This window comes from Drosophila willistoni, chromosome 3R, assembly GCF_018902025.1.
Source record: "Drosophila willistoni isolate 14030-0811.24 chromosome 3R, UCI_dwil_1.1, whole genome shotgun sequence".
Taxonomy (NCBI): Eukaryota; Metazoa; Arthropoda; class Insecta; order Diptera; family Drosophilidae; genus Drosophila; species Drosophila willistoni.
Window position 1 is genome coordinate 18,269,796 of NC_061086.1, and position 27,844 is coordinate 18,297,639.

Consider the following 27,844-nt stretch of genomic DNA (forward strand, 5'->3'; position numbering starts at 1 on the left):
GTGTGTGCGTGCGTGTGTGTGTGCGTGCGTGTGTGTGTGTGTGTGTGTGCGTCTCGCCAATACCAATGCCGATCGACAATTTCGAATTCTGGCCGTGGGTGCCGCGCTATATAAAGTATACGGAATGCGTGTGTGTGCCATAAAAATGTTCAATGTCCAACGTCTACCACGTTGGTCTGCCATGGTCTGTTGCCCGCGATTGACTGTAATTTAGTGATTTCTGGGATACAATCAATGCGTTTCGGCGCTTTCTGAATCCGAAACATCAAAAGAAAGCCCCACCGAGTGGGAGGAAAAGCAATAGAGGAACAAAAATAACACACACGTTGCCCAAACTCATTTGAAATTTGCAATCACAATTCGAATCTAAAAACCAAAATGCCGCGTTGCATTTGCTGGACGATTTGTTGTCAATTTCGCAATTGAATCTCAAAAGCACGCCAAACAAGCAAACGAGTGCATTCATCAACTGCAATCCCAATCCCATTATCCAAATCCCCCATCCCACAGGCCATTCCCCCTTCCAACCCCCTGCTCTGCATAGCATCCTGCACTCGACAAAATTCGTTTGTTCCATAGTCTTGTCCACTCGGTCAGGCAAATGACAAATGCCATGAACGCCCTTGCCGCACTCGCTGCGGTTGCAACAACAGCGGCAGCAGCATCGGCATCGGCAACAGCTGCCAGTAGAAATAGCAGTAGCAGCAGCAGCAGCGGCAGCACCACCAGCAGCACTATCAGCCACCATCACCACCACAATCGGAGTGCTCCATTGCTGAACGCCGATCACTTACCGCAGCTGCAGCTGACAACCGCCAAAGTGGATCTGGACTTTGAAATCGACATTCAACTGCTGACAAATGGCTATGACGGCACAACGGTGAGTGACATCGAATGGATTTTCCCACAACCACACACACACACACACACCAATACTCGGGTGTTCCTATAGTAAATTTATGTGTGGCTGCCATCGACCCATGCCTCCACTCATACACTTACTCACTCACTCATTCATTGGTTCATTCATTGAGGGCATTCTTTCATGCATTGGCTTTATGTCAGAACCCGGAGGTGCTCGTAAATGATTTGAGGATTCAGGTATCCTTTGGCCATTGTTGCTATTTTATGTAATTTACGGCTTGATCATGGTTCCGTCAATATAAGCAGGGTCACAGGCATTCACTTGGGTGTGGTATGCGAGGTGTGGGTGCGGTTGTGCTCCCCATCAGATTTTACGAACTTCAATTTTTATTACATGAACACATATTTCTTCAGACATTGTATGCATGTAATTTTACAGTTTCTGGTGGTTTATGGTGCGTATGTGTAATAAATATTTGCACTATTCTTTTTTATTTTTCAAGCTAATTGCTTAATGAGTTGTCAGATCGCCAGAATCATACAAAGAGTAAGACAAAGCGTAGTAAGACCTTACTTAACTTTGATTGAGTTAATAGAAACAAAAGGGAAAATGTTACTTTGAGTAAGTCATAATCGGCTCTGGATTTATCTCATTGGCTTTCAAATGAGTGTTCAATTAGTCTGTCCATCTGTCCACTTATATTTTAATTTCCACGATCCGACTGTGCGTAACTGTAAAAAGGTTTTATTATTTGTAATTCCATAATCACTTAAATATAAATAGCTTCTGTCTACATGATAAAGGACAAATAGTTCATAATCTATATTTATCAAGTGTATAACTAGGGATTTTAGACTGATAGGGATAAGCCATGTTCATTGCACACTAAGCTAAAGCAGTTGTTCGATTTTCACAGCATTAATACCCACATATATAGCTACAGATATACGCACACACGCATACACAATTGTATTGTTAAAAAATATGATGTGTGATATAGCCCATTAATAATCATGAGGAATAGGAAAGGGGTTAAAGCAAAGCTTTTCTCTTTTCTGCAATTCTGTTTTAATTTATTTCATTTCTCACTAACCAACTGCTAAATGAAAATGAATGTGAGACTCATTAGTAGGACACGCACATGTAGAACTTTTGCCAGGCGCACACAAACACACACACACACACACACACAGACACTGCCACATATACTGGTGTGTATGTGTTTACCTTTATTGATGCATAATCCACTTTTCAACATCGTACAGGGAACTCAGCCCAGTTGAGTATAGAGGTAACGAAACCAAAGTTTATTCTTCCGTTTATTTTTTTGGGGGGAGTAACCCGAAGCAGAGCAAAACCGTTTACGTGCTTGGTGAATTATCTGAAAAGGATATGAGAAAAACACATGCCTGTTTGCACACTCAACCAGATATATATCTACAATGTACCTACTTTATATATGTATGTATATTATACCTACTAAGCTTCATCCAATGACAAAGTTCTTGTTGAATATTTCGCACGTTTAACTTTCAATCGAATATAAATAATGGGTATCATGTAAACTGTTGGCGTGCAGCTCAGCAACCTTCACTTCATCAAACTTTGCTCCTCATGTGCTCCATTCATGCAGCTAGCTAAACGGGGCAATGTTGTCATCCAACACATTTTCCACATAAATAGATTTTTAACTAATTTATAAACTGTTTGAGGCAATGGTGAAATGGGAGGGTGAAGGTGTAGGGGAAGACGAAACCAGTGAATGTTCTGATTTAGAACCAACGATAATATAGTTTATCTCTTTATAACTCAATTGGGGCAATTCGTTTAACTAACCCAGTTAGCTTAATTGCCGCTTTCGATCGATAGGAAATATATTTTTACATTGGAATTCTCTCATTCTCTCTCTGGCATAGAAATTTTATTCTACTAGCATCTTTTATGCTCTTCCTTCTTTGAACTTGCATAATAAATATATTACGCATACGCCGCGTTGTGCAATCTAATTGAATTATTAATCCAATCCACAAATCTTTACTGTACAAACACACCCAGTTACACCAACACACCCACACACACATATGTATATATGTGTGCTGCTTACACAGAAACGTTGATTTTCTGTAGTTTTTCTCTTCTTTTCCATTGTTGCACATTGTTGTTGTGTTTGTGTGTGTGTGTGTGTGTGTGAATAAATGTGGTGTGGAGGAGTGTGCACTCTTGGATTTAATTTCGCATTTTCTATTGCCCGGAAGCTGTCGCATAAAAAGTTTTACTCTCGCATTGTTCGCAGACTTTTGCATTATAATAAAAAGAATAATACAAATATTAATAGTATTATTTGTCGTTCCCCCATTGTCGCAGTGCCACACAATGCGAATCATTTGGAATTTGTGCGAATTTCCCCCTTTAGCAATTTATCGAATTTGAGCGTGATGGGCGTACAAAAATTTGTGAACTATTAATAAATTGCCCAATCGAAATGGAATATCATTGATGCCAGAAATGCCACAAAATATCGATAATTTAATTGTTTACCAGCGATTATATTGTATCTGGTAATTTATTTCGCACAATATCTCTGTTATATGTACATATATATAATCGAATATTTTTGTGGGCAACCACAGTTTAGTGCCGCAAAGGCCAAAATAAAAAAAATTACTAGCTAGTTGTTCAATTTATAAAATCACTTTTCACATTGTGTCATATTTTTATCCCTTGTACACAAATGAAGTCAGTAACAATGACAACTATAAGTTATTAGTTAGATATTTGTTAAACATAGATTTCTAACACTTTATTATTTCGGCATTCATATATACATTTTGGTAATGTAGCACAAGCTTGACTATTCACGAGTTTAGCCATTATCTAGTCTAAATGGGCTCGAGAAAAATATTTGAATCTGACAACACCATTATAAATCATTATATTTATGCACATATATTTTACAAATCATTTTATTTTATGAAATTCGAGACAATATTATATACACCACCCGACATATTCCAGTAATAGTCCATACAGACAACTTTTGGGCTAGAGCATTGCATTTTAAAGGCCGACAAATACACTTTAATGATATCCCCATAGAAAAATAATCAAATAGCTAGTCCTCAGTTATATAGGGTAATTAGTTAGCTAAGCAGCAATAATTGTAATTCCTTTTTTTTTTGTCAATTTTAACTAAAAATAGTTCGACATTTGACACCTGCTTATTAATTTGTGTAATTGAACCATATAGATGCGTCAATAAAACATAACAACATTCGACTACAATTAATGAAAGTCACTTGTTTTCTTTAATGATATCGGAAGAAGTGTTAATTATGTTAAGTTTTAGCTAGAAAAAAATACGACACCCTCATTATCCTTTTGGCATTTCTGTTCCATCTAAACTAACTTCTGAAAAAATTTCATTATTAACAAATAAAAAATGTACAAAAGTACATAAACATATTAGACTCTAAAAAGTGATATTAAATTTTTTCCCCATCTTTATGTTTCAATTACTAGTTATGAGAGGATCTACAAGACAATTTCTTGGAGGAAGTTATATCTCGTTTGTATTTTATTTTAGCTGAACTTCCTCCATCACATCTATACGCCAAAGTTTGGCAACGAAACTATGCAGAAACAATTTCGATTTAAAAAAAAAAACACCCCATATACCGAAGTCTGCTTGTACCTGGCTTTAAAATGTTCAACATTTTATTTATCTTTCATTTCGCTTTCTTTCCTTGTTATTCCGCGTATTTGCACACCAAATTTAGATTGAAGAAAAGCGAAAAGTTTTTCCCACATTTATCTTTGATGCGGCCTATGTATAGCTTTGAGTTTTTCAATTAAGTTCTCTGAGTCAAAAAAAAAAAAAAAATGCATACTCAATCGCAGGAAAATGTGTTTAATTAAATTTAGCAGTGTGACAGTTGTCTGCCATAATCATTGTGGCCGCAGTTGGCCACAAAACAAATGAGCGAAACGCTATACAAATTGGGTCACAAATAGCAACCGCAAACAGATGAGATATAGTCATGTGCAGTCCTCCAACCTTCAACCTCTTCTCTTTAGCCTTAATGGATGTGGATTTTATTCTATTTTCACACCTCGCCCATCATCGCCATAGACCATTATACTTAGCCACAAGAGCCGCAATGTGTTTGCATAGGAGTGTGTGGCCCTTGCTGTATAATTGCACTCACCTGTCTCATTCTATGTGTGTTCGTGTGTGTGTGTGTGTGTATGAAATGAAAATAGCAGGTAATTTCTGGTTTTTTATGATGTCTGTCTGCTTTTCATTTTCCACTGATAACAGAAGGGTCAGGGTCAGATGGGGTAAGAGTCAGAAAGATTTTCAATGAGCAGTCATGAGGATTCAATAAACCCAAAAGGTTCTCTTCTACTCGTTATTGGCCATAAAATTGTAAGCCTTTTTCCTTTACCTACATCCATTTTTTGTAGCCTTTTTTATAAACGTACTTTGTCTGTATGTGTGTGTTTGTGTGTGTAGGTGGGTGTGTTTGGATGGGTGTGGTTGTGGCTGTTTGTTTTGGGCTGCTCACTTCAATGTTCGGACCGTGAACTACAAGTAGTAGTTGTGACATCACTGTGACCTAAAAGTGCAAGCGATTACATTTGACATGTCAATTTGATGTTCTTTTTTATTGACGGTGAATTACTTTCCGTTTTGGGCTATCTTCTATCCTTAAAAAGGATGTCATAACATTTGATTTCATTGAATAGTCAATGTCTCAAGTGAGATTATTCAATTGCTTAGTTCAGTGAAACGATGCAATCACAATATAAAGTCGTCTTGTCTTGTTAGAAGATATATATAACGTCTCACTTCAGCTTTAATGCATACAAAAGCAGTGCAGTTTTTTTTGAAAATCTTTGCGTATGTGTGTGTGTGTCTGAGTATGTGTAGTCTTTGTGTTTGTGTTGAGCAAACAACTAACAAAAAAGCAAGTGACTGGCGTTCGTTTGGCAAGTTTTCCGCTTGAATTCTCGTACGCCATACAAAGTGAGAGAAGAGGAAAGAAAAAAAAAAGCGAAAATGAACTTGCCATAAAATCGATGCAGATGTAGATGAAAATTGAGATGGAGTGCGATGGAAGATGTATTCACAATCAGCTAAAGAGGCGGCCAACCCACTCTTTATTCAGATTAGCATCAGCATCAGAACCGAGAGCATCGACAACGATAGCAACTCCATCAATTGCCATCTCCTGTTGCAGCTAATTATCTTGCCGTTGACAACCTGCCCGGGGCCAATCAACATCTACAATCTAAAGGCAAGCGACAAGCACAAATACAAACAGACAGAGAGACAACGTACAGAAAATTGGCAGGCAATAGACCGGGGACATTGTCCATAGACAAAATATTTACCCATTCAAACACACTGGCAATGGAGACATCCTAGAGCCCCAGGATACGACAAATGCAAATTGACATTGCTACGCAGGTTGATCATTGGATGACAGAAGAAACCCAAATGGTGCAGTTATTGCACATACATTTCCAGCTCTTTGATTAATCATATTTTGATATGCATTATAAATATAAATTATCATAGTCAATTCATTGCTCAATTGACCTTTTCCTCAAACTCTTTAAATTTATAAATGGTAATTGCAATGGCCGTACCTTAACTTTAACGCTTAATTAGATTAGAATGACATTTAAATTAGGTAGAAATGGATATGCAGCAACTTTGTTTAACGTCAAGGTTTTAAGCTTTTCAAGACTGTCAAAATTTACACAAATACTTAAAGTCTATAATTGGGATATTTCCGAATGAAAAATTATGAAGAATTTGTATTAAATTATATAGCTACAAACTTGATCAATAACTACAATGGAATAGCTTGATTCAACCGTATTAACTATAGCAAATTGTTTTTGATTTAGATAACATTTTACGAATATAAAGATAACATTGCATAAGCTACGAATTATTGAAAAAAATGTCCATGTATGTCTAGCAAAGGTAAAACTATATCCTGTGTTTCTGAAGCAATATATCGTTGGCAGAAGAGAAAATAGGAAGCGAGCTTCCCCTCTCAATGCTGGGTACACAACGCTCTTGAGAATAAATGAAAATTTCATGGGGAGAGGGAGAAAATTTGCAATTTAAGCCCTTGGCAAATTTGAAATTTTTCTTATTTTTTTAATTATTTATCTACTGAGAAATTGTACATGGGTGAAATTGCTATGGGTCTTGTCCGAAACACTTTAACCACACACACCTCAAGTGTTAGTTTTAGCCGCAGGGAATGTAAGAGTTTTGCTTAATAAGAACTGGAACTAATTAGAAAATAAATAATTTAAAATGGCAATATTGAAACCTTTTCCAGCAACTGTTGCCGACACATGCGAAAATTTCCATTTATTATGACCTAATACATTTTCATGACATTAAATGCTAATACTCATTTGCATTTATGCCAATGTCAATGCTCGTTAACCACACATAAAACGGCAAAGAAGTCTTTGGCAAGTTTTCATAGATGCTTAGCCCCCAATTATGATGATTTGCCAAATTTGATGGGAAAGACAGATGCGTCGATTTACAGCACAATTACATCTGCTGCTCGAAATGCTGAGTTTTCCGAGTTGCTTGAGCTTCGTTTAATTAAGCCAAAGTGTCAACAATGGGAACAGGCATAGACACATATGCATGGAGAATTGTTAGCTGACAGACGCAAACAATGCCAGTAGAAGAATAGAGCAGCAGGAGCAGGAATTCAACCCGACTACCAGCTAGCCAACCACACTGCCTGCTTGCCTGCCTGTCTGCCTGCCTTTCTGCCAGGTTTATGCAATTGTCAACGGGTATGGGCATTGACAGCTCCGACAATGGCTACAAGGAGCAAGACTCTTTCACAATTGTTATTACAGTTTACATCTGCTCCAAAAACATGCTCAAGTGGATGGCAGCAAGACTAACACAAACAGCAATACAAACACCTTACGCCATTTTGCATTACATAAATGAGGTAACAGTCCCCTACACAGTCTCACCCCTGACTCTATTCGCTATGTTGGCCAACTTGAAGTTTACATGGGAGAAAGTTTTTCTTAAAGCACACAATGCATAAATCAGCCTGTTGGCTCTGTTATTATCGCATCTATGAGGAAATTCAGAGAGCCAGTCTGTATTTCTCTATATAAGTTTGTATGTATGTATGTATGTACATACATACATATACATATGCAAATGTGGCAGGTTCCAGACTTCCTGCCGTGTTGTTTCTATGCAGATATATGTATATGAGGCAGACACGCCCACATTTACAAACGTATCTTGTTTATTATGTGAATTAAAATACTATATATGGATCTATGTAAGCGTGTGAATACCCCTAACGATGTCTGCACATGTTTCGTGTACAAAAGTCAATGATAAAAACGAAGAAAAACAAGAAAAATTTGCAAACTTTTTTCATGTGGCACTTTAGAAGTGTCTTTGTGCAACACAAAAAACGCATTACATATACATATGCACATGTATATAAATACATATAACACAAAAGCGAAAACAAAAAATTGCACTCTTATTCAAAGCTGCAAAAAAACTGCAAAAAAACTGCATAAAAACTTTTCTTAAGTTGAAAAACCAAGAAATAATATTAAGAAATATCATTATTTAATTTTGACTTTTATTTTTATTTTTTGGTGAACTTATTTAGTTCAGTTAAGTATTTAAATATTTTTTGATTCAAGAGTAAAACTATTATAAATGCATTCAGTAGAATATCCTTTAACCGCAGTAAATGGAACATTATTATTATGATTTTTACAGTAAACTTTAAGAAAACTCTCACTTAACTTCAAACTTCTTAACAATAAATTTAAATATGTAAGTATACGGGGGAATATAAAATGCGATAGATAAATAATATTTGCATTATTTATAACTGACAGGCAAAAAGAAGAAAAGTCTGAAGTGCATTTATTGTTTATAGTTTTATGGCTACATTTATTATTTTTTAATGTTGTGATTAATGTATAACAAGTATTGAAAATTCTACTAAAGAAGAAAACAAAAGACTGTCTTAAGGATATTCAACACTTAAACGATTAGAGCTTTAATAAAATGCTGCAGTCAGTTGAAGCATTTACCTTTTGAAGAAGTTACACTAAAATGTTTTAAAGTCCCACAAACTACTCATAGATATTAAAATTTAAATTTTGGGTTATATATTTGTAGTTATGATACTTGCTTAAAGATAGTGTTGTGAGTAAACTGATTAAGTTTACATTATTCAATGCTTTTAATTGTAGCAAACTAATTAATAATGAAATTCCGAACAATTTCAGAGTAATTATAAAAGAAAAATGTTTAAAAGCCATTGAACTTTGTTTGTAATAGGTAGACTTGAATTTCAGTTGAAGAGTTTTTCAAAAGCTTCGTATTCTTAATTAACAAATATGCCTAAGGGCTGAAATTGTTGCCGTTGTACTCGGAAGTACTTCAGTGACAGCGTAAATGAATGTACACATATACATACAAACACGTGCACACATATAAATGTATATAGAAATATACATACAGATACATATTGTAAAGAGAACCGCATTGCTGTTGCTTATTATGCGCGAACTGTGTAGCTTCTTTACTTGTAAATCACACTACTTCCGACACAAAGACGGCCAGGCAGTCAGACGGGGGAGAATGGGAAGGAAGACGGTACGAGCAGTTGGACGAATGGACAGACGGACAAATAAGGCAACAGTTTTGTTGCCATTGTTGTTGGTTTTGTCTGTTAACAGGTTGTGTTCACTTTGCCTTTGCGCCTTATTATTGTAGTCTACTTTGTTGCGAAGAGGCAATCTGTGAGTATACTATGTGCGTGTGTGAGTATATATGGGTGTTTCTGTATGTGTATATGTATGTGTGTGTGTGTTGACGTTTAATCAACGCATTGTGCCATTTAACTTTGCAAACAAACCCCAAGCGCCTAAGTGCGGCCTGTGTTGTCTTTTCGCTTCCTATTTCCGCTTCTGGCCTTTTCTCCTTTTCTGCTTTTGTGTTGGCCATAAACATTTGTTGTCCACTTTTATTGCCAATTAAATATAGCATCTGTTGTAACAACAATTACAGTTCGTTTTTTTTTTTTTGTTTAAATTCCATTTCCCACACACCATTAGACGAATGTCAAGTGTAATAATTTGTGTTACAAACAACTTTTTTGTATTGCTTCACTTTATCGTTTTTTATCGTTGCGGAAATTTGATTGAAAATTCATTATTGGCTCAGTAGTTAGCCAAGGTCGTTAGCCATGACGTTCCCCCTCTTGTTAACGGCATTTTAATGATGCCAGAAAATACATTAATATCCCGCATCAACATAAGGTTCGATGGCAATAAAAATCACTGTAACATCAGCTGTCGGGGATTAAATTTATCATGTTTTTTTTTTTTTTTTTTTTTTATAATCTTAAGTGTCTTTTATTGTCCGCAATGATAACGACATCGACAACGTCGACTTGGCCGTAATTCACTGGGGTAATTAATTTCTGTTTACTGTACAATTCATGGCACATTACACATAATCCAATCCTTTAAGTGCCACTCTGGTCTATTAGCCCAGAGGACATGAAGTAAGAATTTCTGTGTTACAGTTAATGCATTTACCGACTTGGCAATCAATAATATTAGCCAAGTTTTAAATTAATAATTGTTTGCCCATGTGCACATGCTTACATATGTATACATATATAAATGTTTGTAGTTCCTTAGTAAACTTTCGCCTTTGGGGCTTAATAGCATTTTATAGTTGATGAATTTCAATTAAATATTATTTCACATGGCAAAAATTGTACACAAAAGCAACAAACGTTCATTGAAGCACTTTCTTCTCTTAATTAAATGAATTAATAATTGCTAATTTATATATTAAATAGTAAGACACTTCATATTGTTAGGTTTACAATAGAATATTTTAGGACTTAAGTCATGTTTATGTATTGATTCAAAGGCTTACCATTTTATTTATGTTTTATAATCATTTAATGTGTAAATTACATAATTGGTTAGAATTCGTATCCATCGTTTAGTTCCTTGTTTTGAAACGTGTAAATAGCAATCGAAAGTTTTTTTTTTTTTTTAAAGAATGAAATTATGTAAGACTGGGATGAGTAAGTGACTGTGGATTACAACTTTCGACTGACAGCTTGCCCAAGTGCCGCTTGTCTACAGTTGTTGAGGATCTTGACTAGTTAGATAACAGGTATTAGATAGTTTTGACATTATGCCTGGTATTATGACACTTCACAAATCGATTTTGTTTTCAAATCTATTTACTGGCTAATACTATTTGGTTAAATAAGTACCTAGAATTAAAAAAAACTTGGAATTTGTATTACTTTTGAAGATAAGTGTTAAAAAGAATAAAAAATTATATTCTTTTATCAAACACACATTTTTACTTCGAATTTGTTACTATATCATAAAGTATTCATGGTAATTCTTTTTAAACTCAATTTTTTAGTCAGAAGCCAAGAAGAATCCTTATACCGAATTTATGCTTAGAAGTGTTTTTTGTTTATCAATAATAGAAAACTATTCGAATAATCTAAGTTTATTTATGTTAATGATGACTTTACGCGAATAGAATACATTTTTATAAAGATAGTTCTACTTGTTACATTTGTTATCTTAAAAATGGCAAAACTAATCTAATACATAGCCATATACTGAAATCATCTTTTCCACATTAAGTGGGATTTTAAAGCCAGAAAATCTTAATGGATATTAATTCTTTAAGAATCAACTTTTTTTTCCATAGATATTCAATATATGTACAAGCCATGAGCTTGTTAAAAGACTTAATTTTGTAATTTAAAACGCTTTGCCTTCTGATTATTGCTTAAATGAAATGAATACATCAAAATGCTTAATATTACGCATACGCAGCGTATCCCATTACCTTCGTTTTTCGCCACCGGCATGGCATGGTGCCACATCAATTGGCTTAAATATCGACGTCATCTTCATTAAATTGATGTTTCGCTTTCAGGCAATTAGCAGCTTTAACAAAATGTATATGCTTGTAAGCCGCTTTTCAAAATAGCAGCAAAATGTAAAAAGTGGTTGGCAAAAATTAATTAAATAAAGTTACATTGGCAAAGGGGAGGTGACTCCTACTCCAACTTACATCAATATGTGTTACATACATAAGTATGCAAATATATATATTTTTGTATATACATATATGTATTTCTGCAGTGGCGGCAGTTTTACATTTGATTTAATTAATTGCATATGCCAGCGGTTTCTGGTGTTGCTTTAAAACTTCTTTTACTCTTCTTTTTGTTTTGCCTTTACCTTTTTCCATTTTGGTTTTCTCTCTACAAAAATGTACATATATGTATGTACATGAAGGTACTACATATATAATTGTAAAGTGAATTTATACATATATTTTTCTGCGGTGAATTATTGTTTCGTTGAAAAATCCTCGAAACTCTTTGTGTAAGGCTTCGCCTGACTTTTGCTTGCATTCTCACACTTGCTGTTGGTACATGTATTAATTAATAAATTCATTTACACAGCCTTAACGCACACATGCCGACAAATGGTAAATGGTTTGGGTTGGTGGGTGCGTTCTGTGGTTTTCAATCGACTGAAGCTCACTTGTGCATAGTTTTGGTCTGACCAAAAAGGCTGAAATGCCAACATAACATAACTGGAATGTACAACAGCCAAAGGACAGATGGAACGACTTAGAACGAACTAACCGCAAGGCAAATTCTCACTCAAAATTGTGTTAGACATCATGGCAGATGTGTTCGCCAGCTGCCTGGCTGGATGGCTGGCTTGCTGGCTGGGCTCAGCATTTAGCTTAACAAATTAATTTGATTATGGCCCCAAAAGAAAATTTCAGTGACTTGCTAGAAAATTCAATGTGCAATTTTGTCAATTTTAATTATGAATAATGTAGATGGTTTTCACTTAACCACATTGGAGTAGATAAAGATGGCTCTACGTCTTAGCGTTGGCAGATGCCAAAGTGATTGATAGTTTTTGTGTTAGTGTGCCGAAACCGCAGCTGAAAGAATCTAAGAGAAACCACATAAGTGAAGTGACTAAAACCAAATGAACAAAGATATGCAGTTTGTTTTTTTCTAAATATTTTGTAAATTTATTTAATTAGTTAATATTACATGAGAATGTTTCGCTTTGCTTATTTAATTATATGAATATTTTAAGCCAAAGCAAAAGACGAATTCTTTCTTTCTTATTCTTGAAGAGAGTCTAAAGACGACCCTTATATATTTATGATAAATTATCAGCCTTAACTTGCCATAAATTAAAATTGTTGCTCTTCTTGCTTGCTTTTTGTTTGCAGCTTACATCGTTCTACAATGAGACCAGCTGGACAAATGCCTCTGAAATGGATACAATAGTTGGTGAGGAACCGGAGCCGCTGTCGCTTGTGTCAATTGTAGTTGTTGGTAAAGTAAATGTCGTTGAATGTACAACAAAAGGCAACAGCTCCACGCACCAGACATGCCACCATGCCACAATCCATACCACAGCAATTATCTGCAATTGCATGTTGCATGTGATATAAACACAGAGATACACATACTCATACCTCTATCCATTCACGCACACGTTTAAACACAAACGCACACATGTACATATGTAGATACACCTGTAAATGGAATACCGAAACGCCCTCACCCACACCCACATCCACACCCAAATAAGTATGCTATGTTGTTTCATTGTTAAACGTTTTCGTTAATGATTCGGATCATTTAATTGTAAAAGTATATATCGTATTTTTTGGGTAAACCTTCTAGGCATCTTCCTATCGGTGCTGATATTCCTATCCGTTGCCGGCAACATTCTTGTTTGTCTAGCCATCTACACAGAGCGCAGTTTGCGACGCATTGGCAATCTGTTCCTGGCCTCATTAGCGATTGCGGATCTATTTGTGGCCTCATTGGTGATGACATTCGCTGGTGTCAACGATTTGCTGGGTGAGTATAAGCACAATGATGAGTCGTTGTAATGGGAATTGCAATTGAAATTTGTTGCGCGCAAATTTATGTAAAATGCCCTGCAGGCTGTTGCGCGCACAAGAAAGAAGGAGAGAAAAAAAACAGAAAAACAGAAAATAACGAAGAAGATAAACCAACGACGACGAAGCAAAGTTTATGTATGTATATAGGCTGATGGAAATGGTTTGGGGACTGAGCTTTGCCATTTCGGGTAGATGGGTAAAATGGGTGTTTGGATGGTACGGATAACTGAAATGCCTGCCAGCGCTTAAAGTCAGGATTTTATGCGGCTTTGGCAATGCTTTTTTAAAGTATGTCAGCTGCAGAATGGTTTTGTGAGAGTAGCTCTACTTTCTTTTCAAGAAATTTGTATTTTTCCCCCTTTAGCAAGTGCACATATGAAGTACATAGATATACACACACACATACATATGATGTGTGTATATGTCTGTTGTAGGCCACTATAGCCGCACATGTTGATTACTTTCCATTAGCCCCACTCTGGCTCAGACATCAGCTTAGATCTGAGTGACAGGCAACTATTTAAGAGTTGTCAGTTTTTTGCCAAGGCATTGTCAAAGTTCTTTTTAGAAAAACTTCTAGCCTGATGAATGCCAAGAAGCTACGCCTTTTATTTAATTCTATAATATGAAGAGAATTTCATGAGAATTAAAATGTGGCAACTACAACTACAACGTATATCTCAACCGTCAGATACAACTAAGTAAATAAGCGGCAAATTAGGCGCAAAAGCAGCAAGCAAAAACTTTCAATGATTCATTCGAAAACTCCCAAGAGACGCTTCTGCTGGCGACATTTTCCGGTTGAGGCAAGCAACTTGCAGTTGACATCATTGTGTGTGTGTGTGAGTGTTTGTGTGGTACGAGAACGAGGAAATGGAAATGGAGAAAATGAATAAAAATATGAAAAATATAGACAATCTGCATATTAAAAGAAACGACTGCAAGACACCCTGTGCCAAATAGTTTCATGACTTTGAGACAAAGCGAAAGCAATAATAATAATATTCTAGTCACTTTATTCCGATTTTGATAGCACATATTTACAAGGATATATGTATGCTACAATAGGGGGATCTAATATTTTATCACAATGTGATAGTGATATTTATAGTTCAATCTTTATTTGTTGTTGCCCTAGAACAGACATAAGTTACATATTTGATGACTTTAACAATGAAAACTATAAAAAACAAAAGACAATGTATCTTGCTCCTGACTTCTCAATAACCTTATATGGTTAGAGGGTATACAAATACAAAAGAAAATGCGTTAAGATGCGTTCAAGGTATGTAGCAGATGTACAAATTCGGTCCCTATCCCCAGCCATCATCTGCTGTCTCTGGCAGGAGAAAATAATAAACAACTTTGGCACTTGAACAGGACGATGGCAGCAGCGTAAGCAAAAGTGTGAAAAAATAAATAAAAATGCTCAGCTGCTCAAGATAAACAAGGTGGAGCCCCAGGGGAAGAAAAGTACACATACGCCCACAACCATACACAGACACACACACACACACCCACACCCATACCCACACACAAACACACACATGTATAAATGCGCAGAGCTGTTCAAGCAAATTATTTTCGTCAAGGCAACATTTAGCACGCTTCAAGGCAGGCAAATCAGCAAATAAACGTACCCGTACCCAAAACTCAAACTCCATCCAGCATCTGTATTTGGATAAGTTCAAACAACAACTAAGAACACAAGTAAAATAAGAGAGAGAGAGAGAGGGGGAAAGATGAGTAGAAATTGCGAGATGACAGATGCTGGCAACTTCACAAAAATACATCCAAGCCAAAATCACAAAAAAAGAAAAAGAAACATACACACACGTATATACCTATGAATATATGTGTATTTGTGTCTGGTTATTGAATGAAAGCGGCATGAAAAAAATATAAATATTCTGCTGACTCGCAATGGGGCGCTTGCTAGCCTGAAAATTCTTTTTCGGGGCTAAAAGCTTTTGCAAAATATGTTGCATGCTCTTGGACTAAACTGATGCCGCCAGATGGATGCTGCCAGATGAAGCCACATGAAGCCAGATGAAGCGGCAATTCTATATACATACAAATATACATAAATTTTTTGTGGTAATGTATTTGCATGGCATATGAGCAAATGCAATGCAGAAAAGAGACAATATTTTTTTTTTTTGCAAATGTGTTTATCTTTTGCTTTTGAATTTTTCAAAACATTTTAAACAGAAATTTGAATAAATTACATACAATATTCTAAGCCAGTGGATAGAAGAATCTTTTAGGCAAATGCGTATCAAATGCAAGACTAATTTTGACAAATTCTACATCAAATGAATAAATTTCTCAGCTTTTTTGCCTCTGAATTATCAAAAAGTATAAGTTGATAGATACTCAAGCATTTAATTGACATTTATATAGTTGAGGAAATGGATATGTGTTTTGCTTAATCTTTCCATTGGCATTGGCAATGGATAAACTTCACCTTTGATGGTATTTTGTGGGTAAAAGTATAATCAGCTCATTGTTGAAACGGCTGTTACAGCAGAAAAAAGGGTCTACATGTGTGTGTGTGTGTGTGTGATGGTAATATCCTGGTTGCTTAAGAGCTATATCCCGCGACATGCCGGTACGAGTCTGGCACAAAAGTCCATAATGAGCATGATATGCATATGCGTATCATCAACCATCATGAAAGCCACAAACCATAAATAACCTTTTTTGCATTCATATCAAATCTGGGATCGAATTTATCATGAACCTCATTCATGTGTATAAAAGTGTGTGTATATAGTATGTGCCTCTCGCTGTGTGTGTGTGTGTGTGTGACTCCTTTGATAAAGTCAAACGGACATCCGCAATGGTCACGCACGGAACTTCAATTGACTGGGCCAATGCTTTTACGGAAAAATCATTTGCCATAATTGCAATACACTTATGAAATTGCCATCCAAAAAGAAAAAACCCAAAAAACAAGCATAAAAAAAAAAATATTGTAAAATTCACAAATAAATAAAATGCTATGTGTGCTTTCACTTTTACATTTTGGCCAAAGTAAATGAAATTTAAATAGCACATGTAGTGGTAGTGGTTGGGCAGAGGACACAAAGTTACACACATACATCTGCATGAGTGGCACCGACAGGCAGCGGCAACAGGAAACGGAAATGAATTTATGAAATCATTTAAACTCAATTTATGTCATGAATAAGTAAAAAAAAACAAGAAACTGATTGCTGTGATGCCATTTTGCACTCACCACTCCTCCTGTGCGTCGTCCTGCCATCTCCTGATCCTGGCGATGCTGCATATCTGCAGTTATTGCCGTACAAAAATTAAGAATTTTTCAGTGCTACAGAGACGGCCGCAACATGGCAATTTCCGCAAAGACACATAGGCATTCATTTACACAGATGTTGATGGCTGGGAGTATGTAGTTATTAAGCAATTTGAACAAGCAATCAGTCAGTTCAGACCAGACCATCAATCAGGGCTGTAAGTCAGCCAGCCAGATATTCAGTCAATTAGTTAGTCAGTCTGGTAGATAGTGCATCAACTTAACTCAACTCAATGGTTCACGAACTTTATCTTGCTTTCTCTTTATTCATTGCAGGCTATTGGATATTTGGAGCACAATTTTGTGATACGTGGGTGGCATTTGATGTGATGTGCTCGACAGCATCAATTCTGAATCTATGCGCCATATCAATGGACCGGTATATACACATCAAGGATCCACTCAGGTGAGTGCCATCACCTGTCACATACATAAATTATGCAATCTATCGATAAAAACTAATTGTTTGTGTACAACGTAAAACGGCAAGGAAAAAAATAACAAAAACAACAAACAACTACAAAAAATGTCGTGTCAAAATTGAAGTGGAATAATTCACTGATGTCCCGAATTATATATCGATTTATTATAACGATAATAAACAAAACAAAACAAAAAACGAAAGAAAAAAAAAACAAATATGCCTCAGCAGGTCATGCATATTTTTCATACGCCGTGTTGTCATGCTTGTCACGTCTTCTATTTTTGGGGTGTAGCTCCCTTTTGCCATTTTAGCACATTCTTCACATTCTCCTTGGTCGACTTGATTTGTTTATGGTAACAGTCATCAGTTTGTTAATCGTTGCACATAATTGTTTCATTAGTAACAGATTTATTGGGCATTACAGGGAGTTCTTCCGCCCCAAGGCCACGGCTTGCGACTTCATCCTTATGCGGTGTACATTAAAATCAAGTTAAGCACTTTTGTTGTTGCATCATTTTGGGCCACAACGAGTCCGCATAAAAGTTTCTTGCAAAGTCACTCTCATCTGTGCCACATAGGGTATTAGTATTTTCAGTCATGCCAAAAATCAACTACTCTGCTAGAAAGAATAGAGATTAAAAGTGGACTACCAAGGCAAATGTTTTTTCTTAACTAACAATTTCTATGTTTTAGACTTAACTCTACATTATTTAGTTTAAGCTTTTAGCTTGAATATTTATTAAGTATTTTATTTACAAAATTTTTCGTCCTCGTTGTTTTTTAGTATGTGCCAATGTGTAACGACTTGACCTTCATGTATTGTTTTTATTATTCTGACAAAGAGTTTGTTACCTTTTCAACTGAATTAAAACAAAAAAACAAACAAGAAAAATGAATTCGTGCTTTCAGTTAACCAACTATGTATATATTCCAGTTACCTGTAACACTTGATTAAAATGCTTTCATACATTCAGCTAGACATTCTTGTTGTTACAATGAAATTCTGCTGTCTCAGGTATGTACTATGTATACAGTCAGGTATATAACAGATACATGGTATATCCGGTATAGAACAATGAGAGTGAGTTTCGTTTGTGTCTTACTGCTTAGCTTGCCAGTTGTAAGAGCCAAAATCAGTCGTGTCAGCCACGTTAGCATTATGTGTGTGTAGTAATCAAAATTGATTTCCAGTGTAAGCGAAATCTCTCTTTTCTCACAAAATGAGTGTAAAAAAGTTTCCTTTTTTTTGTTGATTGTTGCCTCAACAATTGTGTTAATTAAATTTTTTGACAATGCCACAGAATTTGCCGCACATTTATAATGTGGTAAAACCATTATTCTGGTCAAGCTGTTGAAAACAGACAGAGAGAGAGAGAGAGAGAGAAAGAGACTCACAACAATATTTGAGAAACGAGAATTGCCGTTAAATGTGGCCAAAGTGTCAGCTGCAAATACAAAATGAGATACTTGGCAACCCGCCACACTAGTCTCCATCTCACTCTTTTGCTTTTATTCTATAATAAATCCTTTGATGCTATTTGCAGCCAAAAGCCAAAAGTAGAAAAATATTTTTCCCCTCCTGGCCCTCAGCATGTGTTTAGGGTTGGTTGGTTGACTGGCTGCTCAGTTGGTGGGCTGAATGGGTGGCTATTTGTTGCTGCTTTACTGTTGCACCATGCTTTCCAGGTAAGCTTATTCGTTGCGTTATAAAAAATGTCTATACGACATTTGTAGTGGCTTGTCATGAATTTAACCCAGTCTGCCAGTCTCTCATTCGTTCTCTCGTTCTTTTTGTCCCTTAATCCTAACCCTTTTTTCTCTCATTGTGCATTCTGTCAGCCATTCAACAATTTTATATTCGTCCACGTAACGAGGTGCTGATCATATAAAGCTGCCATTGACGATTCAAGTTGCAATTGAAAAAAAAAAACGCTATCCACAGTGGTTTCCCCCTCTTGTTGAGCCATAGACCTGTAAAAGAATAGTTTAGTTTGGAAGTTAATACGTTTAAGTGATGTCAGCACGAACCTGAACTGTGAGATTTATAATTCTTTTGACCAAACGTGCTGGAAACTTTACCAAAGGGCATACAAAATTACATATGCCGCGTTTATTTTAGATTTTTTTTGCTCACTTGTTTTTAATTAACATTCATTTATTCATTAATTAACTATTTATTAATAAAAGAGGTGGAAAGTAAAGAGACTTTCGCATAGACAAAAATAATGTCTAATATGTGATATTAAATTAGTATAATTCGGTTTTTCTTGCCTTAATTTATCTCTTTAGTTTGTTTAATTATGGGTTTCCATAAAAGAATACTTTATCATTATAAGCAGAAATAATTAACTTTAGGATAAAATATGCATATGGTTAGTCTATTTGGTCATTTATTAATGTACAAAAATGGGCTTCTATTTCAGGTATATAAAAATGTTTCCATATAGTAAAACTTATTCTAAGAATAATGATAAATATATTGACTTTAAATGGCTTTTCCATACATCTTTGATCAATTTAATTGAAATTGCGAAAAAGAATAAACCAATTTGGTTATAAGGCCTTTACATATATGGCTTAGAACGCGTGTCACGATTTTTGTAAAATTTGAAATTCAAGTAATAAGCTGAAATTCAATTTGGCTACTGTAAATATTTAAATTCTTTCACCTGACCATAGTGCTTTAGTTGATGTTTGCCTGCTTTCAATGCAGACATTGCGCCCACTTCAAATGTCATGACCTTGTTTCCATCTCGTCCTAGAAGAGTCAGAGCGGCGTCAGCTGGTTGTCTACTCGTTATTATAAGTAGGCACAGAGTGTAAGGTCCTACATAGAATTGCGCGAATTCGCAAACCCAACGCAGCGAGCATTTCCACCTTTTGTGTCTGGGAAGCTATGAGATCTTGTATGTGTCTAGCATTATTATGGCTACACTTGGCAGGAGGCTGCTCTTTATGCAAATCTGATTTATTTGCATGTCAAAGTGGAGGCAGCGTAGCAATTTTTCCACTTCTCTGGTCGTTGGTGCTGGCTGGCAAAGTTCACGCACAGTCAGCGTCGGCGTCTCATTAGGGCCAACACTGGCTCCATCTTCACCATCAGCCTCAGCCCTCACATCACATTCACTGGGATTGAAATGCTGATTTTGTATATTTTCTTAGCGTTTTAGAATAATTGCAGGCGTTTAATTTAATTGCGCTCATTTGCCTTATGAAAGAGAAAAAGAGACAAACTGAAGACTGATGTTAAAAGTGGAGAATTGGCAAAAACAATTTGGATAAAAAGCCCGTGCAAATTTAATTAGAAACAGGCGTTGACAAAGTTAAGACGCACCCAAAAAAAAACCAAAAGGAAACAAAAAAAAATGTGTGACAAAAAAAGGAAGAGAAAAGAAATTGTGTTTTATGTGACAAGTTGGAGCCGTCGACGGCTGTCATCATCGTAACTGTCAGACGCATATGTGAAATTCATTTTAAACTGCAATAAAAAGTGAAGCACAGCGAAACTTTGTAAGGGAGGTTGACAGATAGCTCGAATATAGCGAAAATGTGAGCTGTGACTCACACAACACTTAAGCGCAATAAAACACACCACAAAAACCCTCCAACCAGCAACAATAGCGCACTTGGGAACATTTTGTAATTGTAAATATCGTTGTATGTACTATGGGACTAGAGTTATCCCTTAATAATTTGGTGTTAGCCTTTCAATGAAGTCGTTAAAAAAGAACATAATGCAGAATATTGATCATATGATTACCAGTTTCTTATATTAAATCTTAATCTGTTCTATTGGTAATTGGATGAAAGCTAAACAACTTTATAGATGCAGATAAAATTGTAACTTAAATGTTTGTTGAGCTAAACAAGTGATAGAAAAAGTGTTCTTTTTCTAATATTTAGCAGAAATAGAAAGCTTCCACATTGATTCAATTTCAATTCCAATTCTCATTGAATTTCCATGATTGAATTGTGGCTTGTGTTTCCCAACTGATCTGATTGTATTCAGAAGGTAATGGGGCTTTTACCAATATGCTTTTCAAGTAATTTCGTTGCCTTTCTTTTGGCCCATAGTGCATTACAATGCCAACAACAAAAGCGCTCATAAAGAGTCATAAAATTTCCCATGCAAAAGCAAACAAACAGAGCAGACAAACCAGGCAAACTATGCAAATGCCTGGCACAAAAGCCAGACACCGACGCAGTCAAGGCATCCATTGTGCGTGCCTTGTGGCAATTCCTTGAGTGCATATGGGACGAAAAAACACTTACACGCACACACATCTATAAAGCAAAAGAGTGAGAGCGGGGAGAGGTACTAACATCCACACCTGAAGACCAACATCAAACCGTGTGAGAGTCAAAAGCAATGTGAAATGCAAATCGGCTTCTAGCACACGCACAAGTACATCCATCCATGGTCACGGTTCTGGTCCCTGATTTCAATTAGCCCATCGTTGCTTGATTGCTTCCTCTATCGATGGCAATGTGTGATGTCTCCGCCTGTTGTCACCTAATGGAAATAGGTTGAATCCTCACCATCTATACATACATACATACATATGTGCATATATCAAAGCGAAAACGATAATGCTTAGCCAGCCGGGCAGACATATAAGACACTGAATTAGTCTATGTACATATGTGTGTGTGTGCGGGTGTTTGTGTGTGTGTCTCTGTCTAGGTCTCCTGAGGCTAAAGGACAGGCAGACAGGAACAAAGCGTGAGCTGCGGGCCATATATATCAACATATACCCACCGTACACTTAGTCGACATCGTCGTCACATGGAAATCAATTTTCGTGACGAAAACGAAATTGAATTTGTATGTGAATACAATTACATAAACTTCCGTTTCCGTTTTAGCATTGAGTGAGTGAGAACGTCTTTGTATTGAAATTGAATTATTCTGTTTGATTTCCTGCGCAAGCCAAAATACGGCTGTTCCAGCAAACGAAAATGCCAACAGCATTTGGTATTTGGGTTGTTTCTGTTACCCTACATAAAAATTGTCAAAAAGATGGGTATATTATGATTATGAATAAACATGTAATGGAACAGAACTCTACTGACTAGACAGGAAGTAAGTGAAGAGATTGTCTCTTTATTTAAAGGTTTGTGCTTATGAAAGGCATTCCGTAAAATATCCAATACCATTTCTTATCCTGAGGGTATTTTCAAGGTGGCATACATAAGTTATAAATGATTTAAATTCTTTTTTGGAACTCTCTGCCTGCTCATTTCCTACAAATTTGTGTAAGTGTGTGTGTGTGTGTGAAAATCGAAATGCTTTGCAAAAAGGCAGCCCACAATGAATTTGCATACGTCATGCGAGATGTGGAATTTGGGCTTTGGTTTTGCGTTTTTGGGTGTTGGGTTTCGTGTCCTTTTGGTTTTTGGGAGTACGCTGCGGTTTGGTTTCGGTTTAGCTCGATTTGTCGCACGGCCCAGTTGAGTAATTAATGGCCAACAGGGCCTGGGCTGGTCGAACACCTGATCTGAATCACCCCGTCCCCTTCCCTCAGATACGGAGCCGGGAAGAGGGACATGGAATGTCGCAACACTTGTCGCATACACCCCTCCCAAAAATGATGTTGGCTAATGGTAGGCTGCTGCTGGCTTGCCTTTAACATGCAAAGCCACAATGACAACAACATGGAGGAGACATGTTTCTGTTGCTATTTACCCTTTTGCTAGTTATCCAATGGTTAGAAGGACAAATGCCAGCAGCAACAGCAACAGCAACATGAGGCATGACGCGTGTATTTCCGTTTCCTTTGCCACGGATTGGGGCAAACCCTCAACAACTCAGTTAACCATCTCTCTTTCACTCTCTCTATCTCTCTTTCTCATTGTAGATATGGTCGTTGGGTGACACGTCGCGTTGCTGTCATTACCATCGCTGCCATTTGGCTGCTGGCCGCGTTCGTTTCATTTGTGCCCATCTCGTTGGGCATTCACCGACCCGACCAGCCGCTGATTTTTGAGGATAATGGCAAAAAGTATCCAACATGCGCTCTGGATTTAACACCCACATATGCTGTCGTTTCCAGCTGTATCAGTTTCTACTTTCCCTGTGTGGTTATGATTGGCATCTACTGTCGGTAAGTACATACCTACATACGTATACAGATACATACACACATAGCTGAGACAAAGATAAGACGAAGCTCACAAAATATTTTTAATGAGATGAAAGTAGTAAAAAAGCGAAAAATAATAAAAAGTATTGTTGTAAAAACTGAAGAACTGTGAACAATGAAATTCACACAATGCGCATATAAAGAAAAGATAATAAAAGCAAATTGCAATGCACCGCATATCATATACCCTTGGAGTTCACTAGTTAACCATCTCGGAAGAAGGGCGCAATGTAATTTTATATATTTGAGCGCAAACTTACCCAATTTTTCCTGACCTACTGACGTACTACGTATGTATATGCTAATAGTCCATCGTTACAGCGTATCGACCTTTAATAGTTATATAGAAAATGAGTTTCTTTCATGCGTATCAACTGACATTGTGGAAATTTCTACTTAAAATGTAGTTAACCTTCTTAGACATAGTACGAATTATGGTCACATCGGCAGTATACAAATAAATGAAAGTAAAAAAACAAAACAAAAAAAGAAAAACTAAAATAAATGCCACAAGGACTTTGCCATTTTTGATGGTCCCTTGGCACGAGAGCGGTTTAGTTTTCGGCGGATGGTGTTAGAGGGTTGATGACTACTGGACAGGGCAAACAAATAGGCACACGCATTAGTGTCTGACTAAGTAATCCCCCAGGCAGACTAAAGGACTTGGGCGTGTTGCAAAAAAAAAAAAAGAAGAAGGAGGAGGACTAAGCATAGAAAAGGATAAGATAGGGATAGGTTGATATTTTGTGGGCTACCTCATCAACATCAATGTTAGGGCCACCGGCACGTTCCCATTTTAGCTTAACAAGATTTTGGCCATCGACCATTGGAATTTTCTATCAAATTTTGGTTAAATTACAGAATAAATATACTTTTATGGTCATAATTTGTGCTTGGGCAATGTTATCCTTTTTATTTGGGGTGACCTCAAGGCAAACAACACAAACATACATGAGCACAGGCACGTATTAACACACAAACATATACACACATATGTACATATGTTAGGTTGTTGATTGTGTGCATGTGTATGGGGTGGTGGGTGATTTCAAGTGAAGCGGAAAACAGATATGATAGTTGGTCATTACGTATACGCAGGGTTGGCAGTTTGTTGCCTTGGTTTTCGGACAGCATTTAATTGGCAAGTGAATAATCATCATATCAATTACACACAACAGAGTTAAGACAGCTCAATTATTTTATTGTTCATCCCTTTATTTTCTTGCCAAGCCTGTCTAACTTGTCGTATTTCTTGTCTGGTTTTAGGCTCTATTGCTATGCCCAAAAACATGTGAAATCCATCAAAGCAGTAACACGACCCGGTGAGGTGGCCGAAAAGCAACGTTACAAGAGTATACGGCGACCCAAAAATCAACCGAAGAAATTCAAGGTACGCAATCTGCATCACAGTTCACCATATCATGTCTCGGATCACAAGGCCGCTGTCACTGTGGGCGTCATTATGGGTGTGTTCCTTATCTGTTGGGTACCCTTCTTTTGTGTGAATATTACGGCTGCCTTCTGCAAGACCTGCATCGGCGGTCAAACGTTCAAAATACTCACCTGGCTGGGCTATTCGAATTCGGCTTTCAATCCGATTATCTACTCAATTTTCAACAAGGAATTTCGCGATGCCTTCAAGCGTATACTAACCATGCGGAATCCCTGGTGTTGTGCCCAGGATGTGGGCAACATACATCCACGAAACAGTGATCGCTTCATCACGGACTATGCAGCGAAGAATGTGGTGGTAATGAACTCGGGCCGTTCCAGTGCCGAGCTGGAACAGGTCTCTGCGATTTGACCTAAAATGGCAGGCTGTTGGTCATGCGGTTGTTGTTGCTGTGTTGCGGACAATGGTGATACGGCTGCTTCGGGGCTCAATGTGGATGACGATGATGATGGTGTGCTGACTACACGTTATGTTCCATGAGAATCACTCACAGCGGCCACAACAACAATCGTTGAGACTATGGAGGCCGCACAAATGGAAACGGAGCTGCTCTAAGCCAGCCTATAGGGTTCCTACGAAAAAGAAAACAAAAACACACACACACACACAAATGTCAAATGACAAGATGAAGTTAAGAAGCAATCGCATCCTCATCCCCAAACCCCAGCCCCCTGCCACGACCCACAAGAAATCGAAAATATCTAGAAACTATTCAAAACCTGTAAGTATTATAAGCAAGTCCCAGAGACTAAGCAATCTACTATTCGGTATACTTAATCGTAATTGTAAGACAAATCAAACAACAAATATGATATGATAAAATGAAAAAATGAAAAGAAACCCAAAACGTGATTAGGTCTAAGATCCTCTCTACCAATCCTCCACTCTAAAGAGCTTCTAGTTAAGTTTTTTATTTGTTATTCATGGCTATGTCAGTTTCAACTCTCAAAAAACTTTTCATTACACAAAAGCTAAACATTTGATTTATTGATGAGAATTTATGGCACATTGAACGTGAGCATAAGAACTGCCACTTCAAAGTCGTAAATCAGGATGAAATATGATCATTATTATTGTTATTACCCACTATTTTGTTTGGAAAAAAAGTGTTATGGGTGTTTCTTTTTTATTTTTATTTGAATTTGAAAACTTTTGGCACACTGATTTGAATTTATACGTTCAGGCAGACAAGTTGAAATGTTAATTAAGTTGACTCTGATTGACACTCGCGAAAAGATAACAAAACAACAGAAACAGAAACAGAAGCCTGATGCCAAAGCCAGTGGCTGCTTTGTGGCATTCCGCAAGAGGCAGGATTGTCGGTCTCTCTCTCACTCGCTCTCTCTCTGTGTCTCTGTCTCTCGCTGATTACTGAATGATTTAATGAGGCGCAACTGAATCACCTGAATCCAAGCCCAAGGTAGGTCCTGTCTTTTTGCCTGCCGCCATCGTTCTTGGCTGTTGTCGGCTCCCGTTGATGTTGCTTTTGCTTCTCTGTTGGCATCAGTCTAATGAACATGTTGCCTTAGGGTTGGCCCGGCCTTGTTGTCTGCTCATGTTCTGCCTTGTGTCTTGCCTCAAGTGAAGTTAAACAAATGTAAACACTTTGCTCTTCACGCCACGGAAAGTACTCAAATAATGAAAAATTATGCTGTTTGAGATTCAATGTCTGGAAGCAAACCTTCCCTCTCACTCTAGATACATATAAATTCATGCTCTTGAGAATGGAAGATTCATTTCAACTCTTTCTCTGTTGTGTTGACAATCCGCTTACAAGTTTTGCGTTGCCAGTTGGCTTACTTTTATTTTTTCACCATTGTGTTCTCGTTTTTCGTATTTATTTTGGCAGTTTATTAAAACTCGTGCCTGCCGTCATTTTAATTACAATACGCACAACAAAGTAACAGCAACAGAAACAGCAGTGGGGAGTAACTGGAGCCACAATATTGAATCAGCAATGAAAATACGCCCAATGCCATTGCCCAATTTTCTTTTGTTTAGGCTCGATTTCCCCTTTTATATATATGTTTTTTTTTTTACTTGGCATCTGGCACGCAATCAATTCGACTTATTTTGTAACGCACGTGTCGCTAAAGGAGTCCTGAAATTGTATCGAGAGTGGTAAAATGCGGCCAAAGGCTTGGCTTATGGCACACTCGAGGCCAAACGTATTGCCATTGAGTTTACAAAACACATGATATATGGGCCAAACAAATGGCAAGAAGCCCACCGAAAATTTTCTTTTAACACAAGCCAACAATAATTTTGCAGTTTTACAAAAACGTAAAGCAAAGAATTCAACTTATTTATGATTTGTTGTAAAGTCTCTAAGCCCTTTTATCCATTTTTTCTATAATTTCTTAAATAATCTCTTTAATCTGTTTGCTTCTAAATAAATGAACGTATGACATTATAAAATGGAATTAGTTCATGTTTAGGCAGTGATTTGGCCCTTGTATCAGCTTGGCATAATTAAGATAAACTTGATTGCAACTGGCTATCTGTTTTTCCTCTTTTTGTATCTTTCTTTCTTCAATTTTAAGCCTTAAGCACTGCGGCTATTTTTTCTCTTGTCCTTTTCCTTGCGCTTTGGCC

The 27,844-nt window shown here is 36.9% G+C and overlaps 1 protein-coding gene across 1 annotated transcript; it reads left to right on the top strand.

Moving 5' to 3' along the window:
- On the top strand, positions 1-26,236 carry LOC6647380 (dopamine receptor 1). The gene is made up of 6 exons (XM_002070642.4): positions 1-880; positions 13,227-13,332; positions 13,687-13,866; positions 17,506-17,635; positions 23,512-23,757; positions 25,063-26,236. Exons 1-6 carry the CDS (start codon positions 602-604, stop codon positions 25,598-25,600), a joined length of 1,479 nt encoding a protein of 492 aa, XP_002070678.3. The 5' UTR covers positions 1-601; the 3' UTR covers positions 25,601-26,236.
- The last annotated feature ends 1,608 nt before the right edge of the window (positions 26,237-27,844 follow it).